We start from the raw sequence: 17601 nt of genomic DNA on the forward strand, positions 1-17601 counted from the left end.
AAGACCTGATCATGTTTAAATTCAAGTTAAGCATTAAAATACAAGGTGCCATTAAGACTACAATTAAATACCCTAGCAGGGAAATATTTTTATTTTAGAAGGTCAGACTTTTTACTGCCTTTCCTCATTATTATGCACAGAGAAAATCCTTATTTAGTTATTCATTCATGTCTTTATATGGATTAATAAAATCAACTGTCAATTAACTGATGTATTAAAACAGCAATCTGGCAATGAGTTAAAACCCTTGTCAATCAATCAATAGCCTGTCCTATTTTTTTTGTCATTTATGACTAAAAGAATAGAATAAGAAGTTGACTGAGATAGTTAAATATAAACAGGACAAGACCCTAGACCATACCCTAGAAGAGATAATCCTGCATTATCCAGAGGAACTAAATTATCTTCCCATTTATGCCCTTCTAAACACTTACAAATATAGAAAACGTAGGGTTAAAATCTTTTACCTGATGTTACGGTGACCATGGTACCTTGTCCCCAGTAACCGAAGATGTTATCACAATGACACATCAATTGGACAATGGTTCACAAGAACCTACATGCCTGACCCTTTTCTTTAGAATTTTTTTTAATATAAAACAAACATGGGAGAGTTTTATTGCCCTGCCATCATAAGGAACTAGGGCCAGATCCCCAAGTGGTGTAAATCAGCAAAGCTCTATTGAAGTCAGTAGACTATAGAGACAGACTGAGAATCCAGTTTGAAGGGTCTGATCCAGCTCAGCTGGAATCTTCCCATTGGCTCTGGATCAGACCCTAAGAGTCTTGGCTTCCAGAGGATTTCAAAGGAGCCTAATGGACTTAGGAGCCCAACTCCCATTGAAATTCAGTGGGTGCAGAACTATCTTAAGACTCTTTCAAAGCCCCAGCCAAAGAGACTATGATCAGAATAACCCATTTCTGGATGTAGACCTAATTCAAACCTCTCTCTAAAAGGCTGCCACCCAATCACTCTCCAAAGAGATCTTTCCAAGGCATTAAAACACAAAATTAAAAAGTGAACAGAATTTCAAAGGGATAAAAGATTCTGATTTGCTAGGGAACAGAGCAAATGGTCTTTGGTCTAATATCAGAGCATCGGCTGTATGGAAGACAGGTTAGAGTTTTGATCCAAGTCCCAGTAAAGCCAATGGAAAGGGTCCCATTGACTTCAACAGGAGTTGAGTCGGATTCTTGGCAAAGGCAACAACCATCTCAAATGACTGAATTGTTACAAAAGAAAGATTATTTTTTACCTGATGTGACAGTGACCATAGTTCCTTGTCCCCAGTAGTCAAACCAGTTATCACACCGGGACAAGTCTATGCTGGAGTTTTACAATAACCTTGCCCAGACAATTAATTAACTAACTGAGGTTAATAGGATTAGGGACCTGTTTTTTAAAATTAGTTTATGATTTACTGAACTGGAGAAACATCTAAATCTGCCTGAAGTACCAAATTAGAAGCATTTTTGATTCGGTCTAAAAATTGTGATCTGTTATTTTTTTAAAAACACCTTCTCGTTATAATTTTATCCTCCTGTCCTCATCAGACAGATAAATAGCTTGATCAAGGGCCAGCTTCACAGAGATATTTAGCTACTTAAAGATTCAGATGCAATGAATTTCAAGTCTCTCTCTCAATTCTATCAAGTTTTCTCTCTCAAATGATTTTCTACTTGCCCAACCGTCCCCCACCCCAAATTCTTTTTAATGTAATTCAGAGTTAAAGTTTAGACTCTGTTCCCCTGGCCAACAAAACAGAACCAATGCATTTTCTATGCTGCCTCAGACTGCATGTTTTCGAGATCTCCGATTGATATCTAAGTAATAAAACACTATAAAAAAACTCCTCACCTGTTGTCACAGTCACCAGAGTCCCTTGTCCCCAGTAAGCGAAGCCCACAGAAATAAAATATTGGACTCTGGCTGTACATAAACTTCCCCCATACAATGATTTTAAGACCAGAACCAAAAAATTAAACCCATTTTTAAGGGGGAAGGCATTCTTTAGCGAGGATTGAATTAGTACTTTGTCCCTCCATATCGCTGAGAATAGCCCACCCAAAGGAACGGAAAACTGGAAAAGCTACCCCCCCCAACTTAATTTTTAAAAAAATCTCAGAATTAAAAAATAACCGTTTCAATAGGAATAAAAATCATACCTGTAGTGACGGTGACCATGGTCCCTTGGCCCCAGTAGTCAAAGTAATCACATTGCTAGAGTCTCCATTAGACTGCGTACAAAAACCTAAACTGATTCTGACCAGGACCTCTCACCCAACCCTGGCATTAGTTAAAAAAACCCAAACTCTTTAAGACTTTTAGAAGTGCCCTTGTAAATTTGGAGCTAGAGAAATTCCCAGCCCCGATTGTGGCTCTAACCACATTTTAAAGAGTTGTTTTTAAAATGAAAAATAAAAGACCCTCATAAATCAACAACACTGTTCACTACAGCCTAGACCACAAGACAGAAGAGAAATAGTAGAGTTTGGAATTTACCTGTTGTTACTGTCACCAGGGTCCCTTGACCGCGGTAATCGAATTGGTCATAGATGGAAAGACAGTTATTCTGTTAACCTAAGCAATAACCTCAGAGTTCATTAGAATCTTGGTTACAAGACAAGTCCTGGTTTGGTTGAAATCAGTGGACGTTTGCCAGTTACTTCACAGGCTCTAGGGTGTGACTCTACCTTCCGATAGAATTTTTGAAGGTTTATTCTGTTTTATAATTAAGCCACTTTGCTAAGGGAGGGACAGGTCGATGCGGAATTTAAACGGATGTTTAAGAAACTCTGCAGCACCTAACCTCTGGGTTTGAAAAAATGCAGCCTCCTAAGGAGAATACTGGTTTAACTTGCTCACCAATGACTTAATACTACACATAAAAATGAGGAGCTAACTTACCGCTGGAAACGGTCACCGTTGTTCCTTGTCCCCAGTAGTCAAAAGCATTGTAGTCACAGTGGTTCTAACTCATGGCCTAGGTGGCTAAAACTCGCTGACTTTCCCAGTCCAGACCCCTTCATTTATTGACGTTATTTATTTAATTCCCTTTTATACTAGCTATCATTTCAGGTTCGTTTCTGCCCCCATTGCCTTGTCCCCTATGAAAAAACCCTCAAGGACTTGGGGGTGAGGAGTTACTCGTGAGTCTCAAAACTCGATCATTCTATAAGATTTATCAGTTTAACCAGTTAGTGGTAATAGGGATTGGAAAAGAGGAGGAAATTTTTACCTGAAGTGACGGTGACCATCGTCCCTTGTCCCCAGTACTCCAAGGCATCATAATAGTCACACTGATAAAATTGATTGTGCTGTTTGCACAAAAACCTCCTACTGCTTTGATTTTAGTTTTAGCCACAGAGATGTTAATTTAGACAGACTTCTACACTTAATGGGCCAACCCCGATATACCAACATTTCTAGTATGACAAGTTGTCTTTCATCTCACTTTTCTGATTATAACTATTTATCTTGGATTTTCTCTCAGTTTCCCTTATAATTATCTCCAGATTCTTAATAGTCTACAAAGAACCTAGATTTTTTTTAGTGACTATAAATGTTTGACCATTTATTCTTATTTACGATCACTGCCTTCAGTCTAATTTTACCTAATAGTGAATTATAGTCACTGGAATCTATGAAATTTCATCTCATCTAATACTGAATCAATCTACAGACTCAAATAAAGTGCTATTTCTTTTTTTCTTGGGTCTGATCCAGAGCCAGCTCAGTGGGAAGTCAATGGCAATCTTTCCCTTGATTAGAGTCGGCTTTCGATCAAACTCAATATTTGTTAAGTCACTAGAACGTTCATGCACACATTTTGGAGTTCGAAATGATTAGAAATTTTTACCTGCTGTTACAGTGACCATGGTTCCTTGACCCCAGTAGCCAAATGCATAGTAATCACATTGCTCAAATCTCTTATCAGGGTCGCACAAAAACCCATTCCCATTTTCTAATGATTTCAAATAGTTATTTTTTCTAATGGTCACCACTAATCATTTTTATCCTCACCCCATAACTATTCTAGTCTTCACTCTATAATATTCTAACTCTGACACACTTTGGAACAAAATCCACCTTTCAAATTTACGAAAATTGAGAGTCACTCTAAATTCAGTCCTTTTGCCTCATTAAGTTTGGAAGAGAGGAAAGAAAAGATTAAAAGTTACAAGTACCTGATGTGACAGTGACTGCAGTTCCTTGGCCCCAGTAATCAAAGTACTCGTTACACAAAGAGATTTTTGTTGAGTTCTCTGGCACTAAAAGCCTTCTCTCTTCTGGGGCATGTTCAAACCCAGCAGAAAGACTCCAGTTGACTGCACTTGGCCTCTAGTCACCCCTTTGTATTTAATTCCAATTTTATCACATTTTAACTATTTCTACATGATACTAGATACTATTTTAATACCTCCATATTCTTTAACCTGTGGGTTGATTTCATCTGAATTGCTCTACTCTAAAGAAAAAAAAATCCTGGTGATCTATTTCCAGAAGTTATTCAAGAGCATTTCAGATTTCTAGATTTCATACTATAGGATATTTAGAAATTGTATTTACCTGAACTGATGGTCACCATGGTACCTTGTCCCCAGTAATCGAAGTAAGCATAGTAATCACAATGAGACAGGATGATATTCCACGTGCACAAGAACCTACCCTCATATTTCAGGGAGATTTTCAAAAGTGACAGGTGATTTTTGGATGCCAAACCTGAGGATACTTTAAGGTTTTCCTTCTAGATTTTTGTACTGCCATTTTTCACTACAAAATTTAGGGTAAGATTTTCAATGTCACAGAGGCAATTAGGATATCCATTTCCCAACTTTAATCACTTATGCAGCTTTGAAAATCTGTCATACTTTTTTGCTACCATATTCTTGCCCTGGAAGAGGACCTGTCAAAGTGACAGTTCCCCAACCACTAGACTGAACTGTACAACCCACTAAAAGGGAATTAAAGTGCTATTTATCTTTGAAACTCTAAAATAACCTACGCACCCATCCAATTATTCTAACTCTTGGAATTTCACAGGAACCTTCTCATACAAAGACATAATCTTGCACATTTGGAAGAGGGGACATTCATGATCAGCTTTAAGAGATTAATTTAAATAGGTAAGGCAATTTAGGATTGAAAATATTTTCCTGAAGTGACAGTGACCATAGTTCCTTGACCCCAGTGCTCGTAATACCAGTTACACAGAGATAAGTCTGCCCCTTCCCTTGTACAAATACCAATTTGTCTACCTCTAATTTTTTCTGTCGTTATGATCAATGCCATCTTGACATTGCTTCTTTAATCAAGTTTGAACTAACTTTAAAAATAGTTTCCGACAACTAAATTTCCCACACCCCAATTATCTTTAGACACTTACAAGTTACTTGGAGGAAAGAAGAATTTTTAGAGGTTTCTATCTTTACCTGATGTGACGGTCACCATGGTCCCCTGGCCCCAGTAGTCGAGTGGGTAACACATCATTTCTCTTCCCTATTTTCCATTGTACAAAAATTACTCTCCCAAAGTGGCAAAACATTAGCAAGACTTCTTTTAAAGATTTGTGCCTTGATCCAACTCTCGCTAAAGTCAGCTATTGATAGATTTCAAGGCTAGAAGGCACTGATAGTTTGAGCTACATAATGCAAGCCAGGGACAGTCTTTCATTGTCCCTTTAGGAATAGTCAATGTACGCAAGACTGGCAAGACAGGGTAAAAGGTTAGGAACAAAAAGAAAATACATGATTCCAAAATAAGGCAAAATTTTGTTTACCTGAGCTGACCGTGACAAGAGTCCCTTGTCCCCAGTAATCGAAAGCCCAGCCAGAGCACAGTAATCTATTGCCCTAACAACTCTGCACAGATATGCTTGGTCAAGGCCAAGGCAAAAATCTGTCTCCGCAGAATTGAACCTGCTACTGTGAGGACTGGAATAAAGGTTAGAGATTTACCTGATGTGACGGTCACCAGCGTCCCTTGTCCCCAGTACTCAAAAGCACCCCAGTAGCACAGTAAAGTGTTATCCTATGGTCTCTGTACAAATATACTCAGTTGGGGCATAGCAAAATTCTGATGGTGCAAAATTTACCACACTTCTCAGGGTTAAGCCAGGACTGGACTAAAGGTTAGAAATTCACCCAATGTGACCGTAACCACCTCCCTTATCCCCAGTGGCTGCAAGTACCCCAGTTAGAGCACAGTAAGCATGTAGGATGGGACCCAATGCCCTTTGAAGTCAAGGGAAAGACTCCAGTGGGCGGTGGGTCAAGTCTATACACTAAAAGATTCTCTGTATGAAATTTACTCTGCTGCAATGAGTTACACCAAGACCAAGACAAAAACGTTTAGAAATTTACCTGAAGTGACCGTGACCAGGGTCCCTTGTCCCCAGTAGTCGAAAGCATAGCCATAGTAACACAGCAATATAATGCCTTAATGAGTCTCTACAAATACCACACCGCTCTATTCACCTCACTTTAGCCTTCAAATTAGATAATTTGATGGTGCATAGACCTACTGCGGGGTGAAATGTACCCTTAAGCCCATCAAAATCTGATACCACCAGCGCCCTTCCAAGGCTGGTGTAAATCGGCGTAGCTCCATTGATTTGAATGGAGTTACACTGATTAACTCTAGCTGTGGATCTAGTCCCAACAATAGATCTAATTTAAATCAGGACAGGAAAACGTTAGTAATTTACCTGATGTGACCGTGACCAGGGTCCCTTGTCCCCAGTAGTCGAAGTAGCCATAGTAATCACATTGACCAATTCCCTTCCACTAGGTGTGTAAAACCCACTTATCCTTTCAAGGAGAACTCCATTTATGGGGACCAAATATCCCCTTCCCTACCTTAAACTCTGCCTACCGGAGATTATAGTAACCAGTTAAAAATCTAGCTGGTCTCTGTTCGGCTGAGATATTCGTACAACCATTGTGGCGTTCTTTATACGCATCTCAATACCGAGGTCTCTACAATTTATTACTTACCAGAAGTGACAGTGACCAAGGTTCCTTGCCCCCAATAATCGAATTCACCATAGCCCTCACACTGATGTGTCTGCCCCTTATCTCTGTACAGAAAGCTGCCATTTGCTATCTTCCCTCTTTTCTGGTTTACAAGGGAATTTGGGGGCAGAGAGTCTACAGTTTGCTGTGGTCAGAGAGAACTGCAGGATTCCTATCCCCTGAGCAGTTCACTACAGAATAAGATCTGGTTATAAGTCACACCCCAGCAGAGAGAGATCGGGCTTAGCATTTACCAGAGGGGGAAATATAGTCCTTGAGTTTAGAGATTAGAAAAGAAAAGACAGTAAAGGAATGAGTCTCTTCTTACCTGAGCTGACTGTGACCGACGTCCCTTGTCCCCAGTAATCCATACCCCAGTTATCACAGTCCTTCTACTCGCTATTCAACCCTTACAAAAATACTCTTTTAGGGGCCTGATCCAGTCCCCTTTGAAGTCAATGGCAGTCTTTCCCTTTGTATTGGATTTGGCCCTCATTAATTACTGTGGCTGGGAGTAATATAATTAACATCTGCATTAATGCAGCTGGGATTTTCCAAGGTGGCTGAGGGGGTCGGGTGCCTCGCTCCCAGTGAATTTCATCACTCTTAAGAAGTTTTCATAATCTCAACATTCATCAGTTTCCCCCAACAGCATCTATCCTCAGTTATATATTTATGGCTTTTTTTGGCCATGCTTCCTCTGCCCCAACAACTCTTATCGCAACTGCCTGGGTGTGGATAAACTCAGAATACCTTCTTGGCTTCCTACAGAAAATTCTTGGGAAATAAAAATCTATAGGAAGGACAGAAGAATCCACATAACGTACCTGTTGTTACAGTCACCATGGTGCCTTGGCCCCAGTAGTCCAGCTCGTACCAGCACATTTGTATGTCTTCCTAGCCATGCCAAACAAAAACGTGTTCTAACTCCCGTTCCCACTCTATTTTCAGGTGACGTTCCTGCTATTAGAGACCGGAATCCTGGCACCAGTGAAGGTCAATGGAAAAGTTTCCAGTGACTCCAATGGGGACAGGATTTTGCCAGAAGCTGGGAATGGGCGACAGGGGATGGATCACTTGATGATTCCCTGTTCTGTTCATTCTCTCTGGGGCACCTGGCATTGGACACTGTCAGCAGACAGGATACTGGACTAGATGGACCTTTGGTCTGACCCAGTATGGCTGCTCTTATGTTTAGATTTATTAGCTAGGATGAGTTAGTCTCTCTGTGTGTTCCTCTGTCTCTCTAGTTGACAGTATCATTCAGAAGTGAATTGCCTACCCATTCCCTCGCTCCCCCTCCAAATAAACCCAGTCATTCTTTAGGAGCCGAAGACTGAAAGGGAACTCTGGGTCATTGAACCAGTCTCCTGCTACTGCAGACAGCACGGAACCCCAGTGACACTTATCAAGCTCCATCTTAAAATGAGCCAGGTTGTTTTCCCCCCACTACTTCTATGGAGAGGCGGTTCCAGACCTCCCAGCTCTGAGGCTTAGAAATCTGCTTCTAATTTCCAACCTAAATTGATTCATGGCCAGTTTATACCCGTTTGAGGGCTTTGGAACTGAGAACATGAAAGTTCAGCGCAAGAGTCCCTGGCTGGGCTTTGCTTCATCCTTAAACCAAGATCTCAACACCACCGTGACATGTGATGCAGCGTATTCTCCCCAGAATGACAGCTCTCCTGCGGCGTGCAGAGTGAGCTCAGAACCATGGCGAGATGCTCGTTGAAGGCCAGCCCACCGCAGTTATCCCATTGTCCTCAGGAATCTGCCCAGAGCCGTTACGTCGTCTTTGCTTTTGTTCAACTTCAGACATTTTAGATAAAGTTTTTCCTCCCCAGCAACAACAAGAGGCCTCAAAATCTGCCAGGATGTTGGACAATTTCCCAGTTTAGTCAATCGGGGTGATAGGTCCTGAGTGAGAATAAAGAAGCAATCAAAGCACTTTGAAGTAAGCAATGGTAATGACCAGATACAGAGGAAAATTAGCCTGAATTTACCTGCTGGCTCTGCAACTGCTGTCCCTGGTCCTTGGTACTCAGTTGCATCCCAGCAACATATTGCAACTCATGTGCATGTGTCTCTGGGGAAAGCCAATTCATGGAGGTATGTATGAAAATGACCTTCTGGGTGAACCAAGCTCCACAGATAATGAGTTAATAAAAAGCTCCAAGTAAGATGTGTTCAATACCGTGGCAGTGAGGGATAGATACAAGGGATGTATGGGGATAGACAGACAGACAGACCGACCGACCCTTTGTCTGGTCTCTGAAAGAACATGGATGAATCCAATGACAATACTTTCCATCAACACAAACACTCCATTAAAATCCCCAGCCGTTAAGGATCGAGGATACAGTGATTCCAGCTTCTCAGCACAGCTGCAGATTATCTGAAGCAGAGGCCACCTCCGGAAGTCAAGGGATTTTATTTTTTAAAGCAACAGTCAACATTTCCCTCCTGAGACTTCCTGAGATGAGGGGCCCGGGGGTTTGTGCCCTGGCAACATACATGGTTCATTACAGTTGGCTAGAAAAACCCACATCCTGGTTTTAGAATCTAGTGCTGGCTGGAATTGTCGCTGGGACTGAGGAGAGGAATCCAACCCTGTCCTGTCCTTATTTGTGCCCTGCAAGGTCTGCAGGGCCAGATACACACTCCAAGAGCGACCCACGGGCCTCCAGATAGACAGAAACACAAACCGTTCTGCGGGATGTTTTAAATGTTCAGTGGGTATATAGCAGCATCGCTCCATAGACTGTTGAAATCAGTGGGAGTTAGGTGCCTAAGTAACTTTGAAGATCTGGGCCCTGAGGGCCTCTCTTTCAAAATCTGGCCCCAGGTGCCTAACTCCCCCGGATTGCTTTGAAATATTTTGGGTTGTGATTTGGAAAAAAAAAAACCCAAACAAACAAACATAAGAACGGCCATACTGGGTCAGACCAAAGGTCCATCTAGCCCACTCTCCTGTCTTCCAATAGTGGCCAGTGCCAGGTGCCCCAGAGGGAATGAACAGAACAGGGAATCATCAAATGATCCATCCCCTGTCACCCATTCCCAGCTTCTAGCAAATGGAGGCTACTAGGGACACCATCCCTGCCCATCCTGGCTAATAGCCATTGATGGACCTATCGTCTATGAATTTATCTAGTTCTTTTTTGAACCCTGTTATAGTCTTGGCCTTCACAACATCCTCTGGCAAAGAGTTCCACAGGTTGATTGTGCATTATATGAAGAAATACTTCCTTTTGCTGACCGCTATTCCTACCTACATGCCTCCAGCTTTCACCCTGACCACACCACACGATCCATCGTCTACAGCCAAGCTCTGCGATACAACCGCATTTGCTCCAACCCCTCAGACAGAGACAAACACCTACAAGATCTCTATCAAGCATTCTTACAACTACAGTACCCACCTGCGGAAGTGAAGAAACAGATTGATAGAGCCAGAAGAGTTCCCAGAAGTCACCTACTACAGGACAGGCCTAACAGGGAAAGTGACAGAGCGCCACTGGCCGTCACCTTCGGCCCCCAACTAAAACCCCTCCAACGCATTATTAGGGATCTACAACCTATCCTGAAGGATGACCCAACACTCTCACAAATCTTGGGAGAAAGGCCAGTCCTTGCCTACAGACAGCCCCCCAACCTGAGGCGAATACTCGCCAGCAACCACATACCACACAGCGGAACCACTGGCCCGGGGGCCTGTCCTTGCAACAAAGCCCGTTGCCAACTGTGCCCACATATCTATTCAGGGAACACCATCACAGGGCCTAACAACATCGGCCACACTATCAGAGGCTCGTTCACCTGCACATCCACCAATGTGATATGTGCCATCGTGTGCCAGCAATGCCCCTCTGCCATGTGCATTGGTCAGACTGGACAGTCTCTACGTAGAGGAGTAGATGGACACAAATCAGATGTTAAGAATTGTGGCATTCATGGACCAGTCGGAGAGCACTTCAGTCTCTCTGGTCACGCAATCACAGACATGAGGGTCGCTATCTTAAAGCAAAAAAACTTCAAATCCAGACTCCAGCGAGAAACTGCTGAGTTGGAATTCATTTGCAGATTGGATACTATTGATTTGGGCTTGAATAGAGACTGGGAGTGGCTAAGTCATTATGCAGGGTAGCCTATCTCCCCTTGTTTTTTTCCTACAAACCCCCCCCCCCCCCAAGACGTTCTGGTTAAACTTGGATTATTGCTGTGCACATTGTAAGATGAGCTATTGCCAGCAGGAGAGTGAGTTTGTGTGTGTGGTTTTTGGAGGGTGTGTGTGTGTGTGGGGGGGGGGTGGTGAGAAAACCTGGATTAGTGCTGGAAATGACCCACCTTGATTATCATGCGCATTATAAAGAGAGGTTTCAAAGAGGGATGGGCTATTACCAGCAGGAGAGTGAGTTTGTATGTGTGTCTGTGTGTGTGTGGGGGGGGAAGAGTGAGAAAACCTTGATTTGTGCTGGAAATGGCCTTCCTTGATGATCACTTGATGATCACTTTAGATAAGCTGTTAGCAGCAGGACAGTGGGGTGGAAGGAAGTTTTGTTTCATGGTCTCTGTGTGTATATAATGTCTTCTGCAGTTTCCACGATATGCTATGCATCCGATGAAGTGAGCTGTAGCTCACGAAAGCTCATGCTCAAATAAACTGGTTAGTCTCTAAGGTGCCACAAGTACTCCTTTTCTTTTTTCTTTTTACGAATACAGACTAACACGGCTGTTACTCTGAAACCTTCCTTTTGTTTGTTTTAAACATGCTGCCTATCAATTTCATGTGGTGACCCCTAGTCCTTGTGTTATGAGAAGGAGTAAATAACACTTATTTACTTTCTCTAGAGGGAAGTCCAGCTAGATTTACAAAGATATTAAGATATCAAAAGATGCAGATAGGCACATAATGGGGTTTACAAACACATCTCAGCAAAGCGCCTAACTCCCACTGACTTCATGTAAACCTGGTCCTAAATCAAGACACACCAGCTAAAGGATTTGGAGAGAAATCAGCAATATCTCTTGGAAATCTGGCCTTCTGAGACCTCTGGATGTAAAGTACAGGTATAAAGATATTTATGTGCCTAAGGGTGCAGATAATTGCCTAGTGGAATGTTGAGAAATATCTAAGAGATTAAATTCTGATGATTTCAATCCCACTAGGCACCCATCTGCTCCTTTAGGTGCCCAAATGCCTTTAACAGTCTGGGCCAAAGTGCTTTAAGAAAAGAAAAGAAAAGACCAATATCATGACATCTATTTTGTGGATGGAGAAACTGAGGCACAAAGAGGGAGCCATGGGTGGATATGGGAAGAGAAACCTATTCTGCAGGTTCTCAGCTCAGCACCCGTTTTACTGAAACCCACTGCTCTGCTCCCTTTGTGAGAGGCAGGTGCTATAAGGATCCTGATTTCAGCTGAGGGAAGTGAGAGACAGAGAGGGAAATTATCTTGCCCATGGGCAGAGGGGAATAGAAACCAGGTCTCCTGGATGGGTGCCCCCTCTGCTAGACCACACTAATGGGCCCAAATTACTTACTAATCCAACTTTTATTGAAATTGAATTTGAGATAGTCACTCCCATGGGTTCCTTTCAAAATAGATAGGTGTATGGGGCTGGATAGAGGGATGATGGGTGTGTATGGGGGCTGGATGGAGGGATGGGTGTGTATGGGAGATGGATGGATAGTCGCGGGTTTATGAGGCTGGATGTGTTGGGATGGTTGTTTATGGGGGATGGATGTGTATGGGGCTGGATGGAGGGATGGGGGTGTATGGGGATGGATGGATGGATGGAGGGATAGGTGTCTATGGGGCTGGATGGTTGGAGGGATGGGAGTGTATGGGGATGAATGGAGGAATGGGTATGTTTGATGTTCCCCTGGTGTTATCTGGACCAGTGATCTCCTAGGTCACTACAATCCTTGACTCTGGAAGCCATCCTTACCCCGCTCTGCTGTGAGAACCCCCACTCCTGGGCTGTTCATTCACAGCCTCTGGCATGTCAGCTGCTCCCAGCACATGAGTGAGCACTTTTGGCCAGCCGCTGCTTGGATTGTGGAACTGAATGACACTAGCCAATATCTCTGGTCCCAGACACAACCCTGGGAACCTCCATCTTGCAGTGTCCAGTTATGCCTGCTGGATGCTGCAAGCTTATGAGTTTGTCAATTTAACAAAGATATTGATACGTACCAGGCTTGTTATCCCAAGGGGAGTCTCTGACATGCTTCAAACCAAACACACTGCTTCAGGTAGAATAAACAAACAGATTTATTTACTACAAAAGATAGATTTTAAGTGATTATAAGTCAAAGCACAACAAGTCAGATTTGGTCAAATGAAATAAAAGCAAAACGCATTCTAAGCTGATCTTAACACTTTCAGTGCCCTTACAAACTTCTCACCACAGGCTGCCTGGCTGCCCTTTAGCCAGGCTCTCCCCTTTGATCAGTGCTTCAGTCGCTTGGTGGTGGTGGTGTCTGTAGATGGAGGTGGAAGAGAGAGGAGGAGCATGGCAAAAGTCTCTCCCTTTTGGCATGTTCTTTCTTCCCTCTTGGCTTTGCCCCCCTCCTTCAGGGTCAGGTGAGCATTACTTCATCGCAGTCCCAAACTGACCAAAGGAAGCGGGGTGACTCACTCAAGAGTCCAACAGATCCTGTGTTGCTGCCTAGGCCAGCGTCCTTTGTTCCTGTGAGGCTGGGCTGGGTTTGTCCCATACATGCCCTGATGAGGTGTGAACTGCCCCTCTGCTCTTGGAGAGTTTTTGCCTGGGCTTGTTTTAAGCCATGAGGACTCATTTTCAGCCTCATAACTATATACATGAAATTATAACCTATAACATTCCTATAACATTACTGTAACAACAATTACTATAACATCACTAGAACAACAATTCTCAGTGTGCATCATGAGCCTTCCAAAGACACCCGACATGACAAACTTTGCATTGGATACCACACAATCATTTTATAAGGATGAATATGGGGATGCAGGGTATTCCCCCGAGGTACAGAACGTCACAGTGTGTAAGGGGATAGATGGAGGAATGGGTGTGTATGGTGTTGAATGGAGGGATGGGTGTGTATGGGAATGGATGGATGGATGGGTGTGTATGGGGCTGGATACAGAGATGGGGGTGTGTGGGGCAGGATGATGAATGGGGTGGATGGAGGGATGATGGGTGTCTATGGGGCTGGATGGATGGAGGGAAGGGTCGTATGGGGCTGATTGGAGGGATGGGTGTGTATGGGACTGTATGGAGGGATGGGGATGTATGGGGTTGGATGAAGGGATGGGGGTGTATGGGGCTGGATGGGGGGAGGGGTGTTCATAGGGCTGGACAGAGGGATGGGGGTGTATGGGGATGGATATAGGGATGGGAGTGTATGGGGAATGGATAGAGGGATGGGTGTGTGACGTTGCACTCCATATGATGTTATGAAAATATGCTAATGAGTGTGAATATAATGTAACTGGAATATGCTTTTATTCAAAAGGTCTCTTGTAAAGTATTATTACAAAGGTTATAATCTACTGAGTATGTTCATCCTATTTGTATGAATGTATCATTCTTGTATCTGAAACTAGGAATATAAAATATAACTCTGAGGTCCTACTGTAATTATGCAAAGTGTGGGCCATTAATGGTGGTTTAGAATCTTGATGGCTCCCATCAACCAGGACAATGGACTGTAGATGGCTCTGTTTATTTTCAAGCCTTCCTGTGAGTCAGGCCAGGAAGAACGAAGGCTTGGGGTCTCAGAGGACATGTGACCATGTCACCTGGTACTGGAATCTATCTTAAACCTGGTGCTTTTCCATTTAGAAGGTGGGGTGGAAACCCAGAGAGAAACAAAGGATTCCCGCCTTGTGCCAAAGCTATTAAAAGGGGATGGAACAGAACAAAGGGGGCTACTGCCAAGAGAAATCCCCTAGCTACCACCTGAGCTGGAACAAGGACTGTACCAGGGGAAAGGATTGGGCCCAGACTAGAAAGGATTCTAGTCTGTGAAAGGAGCTTATTGGAACATCTATGAGGGTGAGATTTTATGTGTAATTAGTTTTTAAATGTATTAGGCTTAGACTTGCTTGTTTTGTTTCATTTTACTTGGTAACTTACTTTGTTGTGTTTGTTATTACTTGGAACCACTTACATTCTACTTTTTATATTTAATAAAATCACTTTTGCTTATTACTGAACCCAGAGTAAGTAATTGATACCTGGGGGAGCAAACAGCTGGGGATATCTCTATATCAGCTTTATAAAGGGTGGACAATTTATGATCTTACACTGTATAAGCTTTATATAGAGTAAAACAGCTTTATTTGTGGTTTGGACCCCATTGGGAACTGGGTATCTGGGTGCTGGAGACAGGAGCACTTGTTAAGCTGTTTTCAGTTAAGTCTGCAGCTTTTTGGGGACATGGTTCAGACCTGGGCCTGTGTTTGCAACAGGCTGGCATGTCTGGCTGAACAAGACAGGGTACTGAAGTCCCAAGCTGGCAGGGAAAATGGGCTCAGAGGTAGTCTCAGCACATCAGGTTACAGATAAAATCTCACCGTCAGAGATGTTCCAATAAGCTTCTTTCACAGACTAGACTCCTTTCTAGTCTGGGCCCAATCCTTTCCCCTGGTACAGTCCTTGTTCCAGCTCAGGTGGTAGCTAGGGGATTTCTCTTGGCAGTAGCCCCCTTTGTTCTGTTTCACCCCTTTTAATAGCTTTGGCACAAGGCAGAAATCCTTTGTTTCTCTCTGGGTTTCCACCCCTCCTTCTAAATGGAAAAGCACCCGGTTTAAGATGGATTCCAGTACCAGGTGACATGGTCACATGTCCTCTGAGACCCCAAGCCTTCGTTCTTCCTGGTCCAACTCACAGGAACGCTTGCAAGTAAACAGAACCATTCACAGTCAGTTGTCCTAGTTGATGGGAGCCATCAAGATTCTAAATCACCATTAATGGCCCACACTTTCCATAACTACAGTAGGACCTCAGAAGTATATTTTATATTCCTAGTTTCAAATACAAGAATGATACTTTCATACAAATAGGATGACCACACTCAGTAGATTATAAGCTTTGTAATGATACCTTACAAGGGACCTTTTGCATAAAGCATATTCCAGTTACATTATATTCACACTCATTAGCATATTTTCATAACATCATATGGAAGGCAACATCACAGCTTTTGAAAGTATCTTGTCTCCTCATTGGTCATTTTGGTCAGGTGCCAGCAAGGTTACCTTTAGCTTCTTAACCCTTTACAGATAAGAGGATTTTTCCTCTGGCCAGGAGGGATTTTAAAGGGGTTTACCCTTCTCTTTATATTTATGACAGGAGGGATGGGGTGTATGGGGATGGATGGATGGAAGGGCGTGTATGGGGTTGGATTGATGGATGGATGTGTATGGGGATGGATGGATGGATGGAGGGATGGGTGTGTATTGGAGTAGATGGGGATTGACAGATATAGATAGATGGGTGTGTATGGGGATAGATGGATGGGGATAGATGGTGGTCAACGGATACGGATAGATGGGGGTGTATAAGGCTAGATAGATAGAGACAGCTTTGTTATAACTGGAGTATCTAGACTCTCCGGCCCAAATTTTTAAGCAAGGCCAATTTACACCAGTGGGGGATCTGGCCAAGGGATTAATTTCAATGGTGCCTATGTGCTTTTGAAAATTTAGGTTTCAGAGTAACAGCCATGTTAGTCTGTATTTGCAAAAAGAAAAGGAGGACTTGTGGCACCTTAGAGACTAACCAATTTATTTGAGCATGAGCTTTCGTGAGCTACAGCTCACTTCATCGGATGCATACTGTGGAAACTGCAGAAGACATTATATACACAGAGACCATGAAACAATACCTCCTCCCACCCCACTCTCCTGCTGGTAATAGCTTATCTAAAGTGATCATCAAGTTGGGCCATTTCCAGCACAAATCCAGGTTTTCTCACCCTCCGCCCCCCCCCCCACAAACTCACTCTCCTGCTGGTAATAGCCCATCCAAAGTGACCACTCTCTTCACAATGTGTATGATAATCAAGGTGGGCCATTTCCTGCACAAATCCAGGTTCTCTCACCCCCTCACCCCCCTCCAAAAACCACACACACAAACTCACTCTCCTGCTGGTAATAGCCTATCCAAAGTGACCACTCTCCTTACAACGTGCATGAAAATCAAGGTGGGCCATTTCCAGCACAAATACAGGTTTTCTCACCCCCGCCCCCCTTTCCCAAAAAACACACACACACAAACTCACTCTCCTGCTGGTAATAGCTCAGGAGAGTGAGTTTGTGTGTGTGTGTTTTTTTTTGAAAAGGGGGGGGGGGTGAGAAAACCTGTATTTGTGCTGGAAATGGCCGACCTTGATTTTCATGCACGTTGTAAGGAGAGTGGTCACTTTGGATAGGCTATTACCAGCAGGAGAGTGAGTTTATGTGTGTGGTTTTTGGAGGGGGGTGAGGGGGTGAGAGAACCTGGATTTGTGCAGGAAATGGCCCACCTTGATTATCATACACATTGTGAAGAGAGTGGTCACTTTGGATGGGCTATTACCAGCAGGAGAGTGA

At 43.2% G+C, this 17601-nt stretch overlaps 1 gene segment (V, D, J or C); it reads right to left on the minus strand.

Moving 5' to 3' along the window:
- Window positions 1-17601, minus strand: part of LOC141997013 (Ig mu chain C region membrane-bound form-like) — a 104438-nt gene that overhangs the window by 19568 nt on the left and 67269 nt on the right. The window contains 1 exon segment of the C gene segment in view: window positions 5959-6031. Coding sequence covers window positions 5959-6031 — 73 coding nt within the window.

Source organism: Natator depressus, chromosome 13 (assembly GCF_965152275.1).
Source record: "Natator depressus isolate rNatDep1 chromosome 13, rNatDep2.hap1, whole genome shotgun sequence".
In the NCBI taxonomy this organism is placed as follows: domain Eukaryota; kingdom Metazoa; phylum Chordata; order Testudines; family Cheloniidae; genus Natator; species Natator depressus.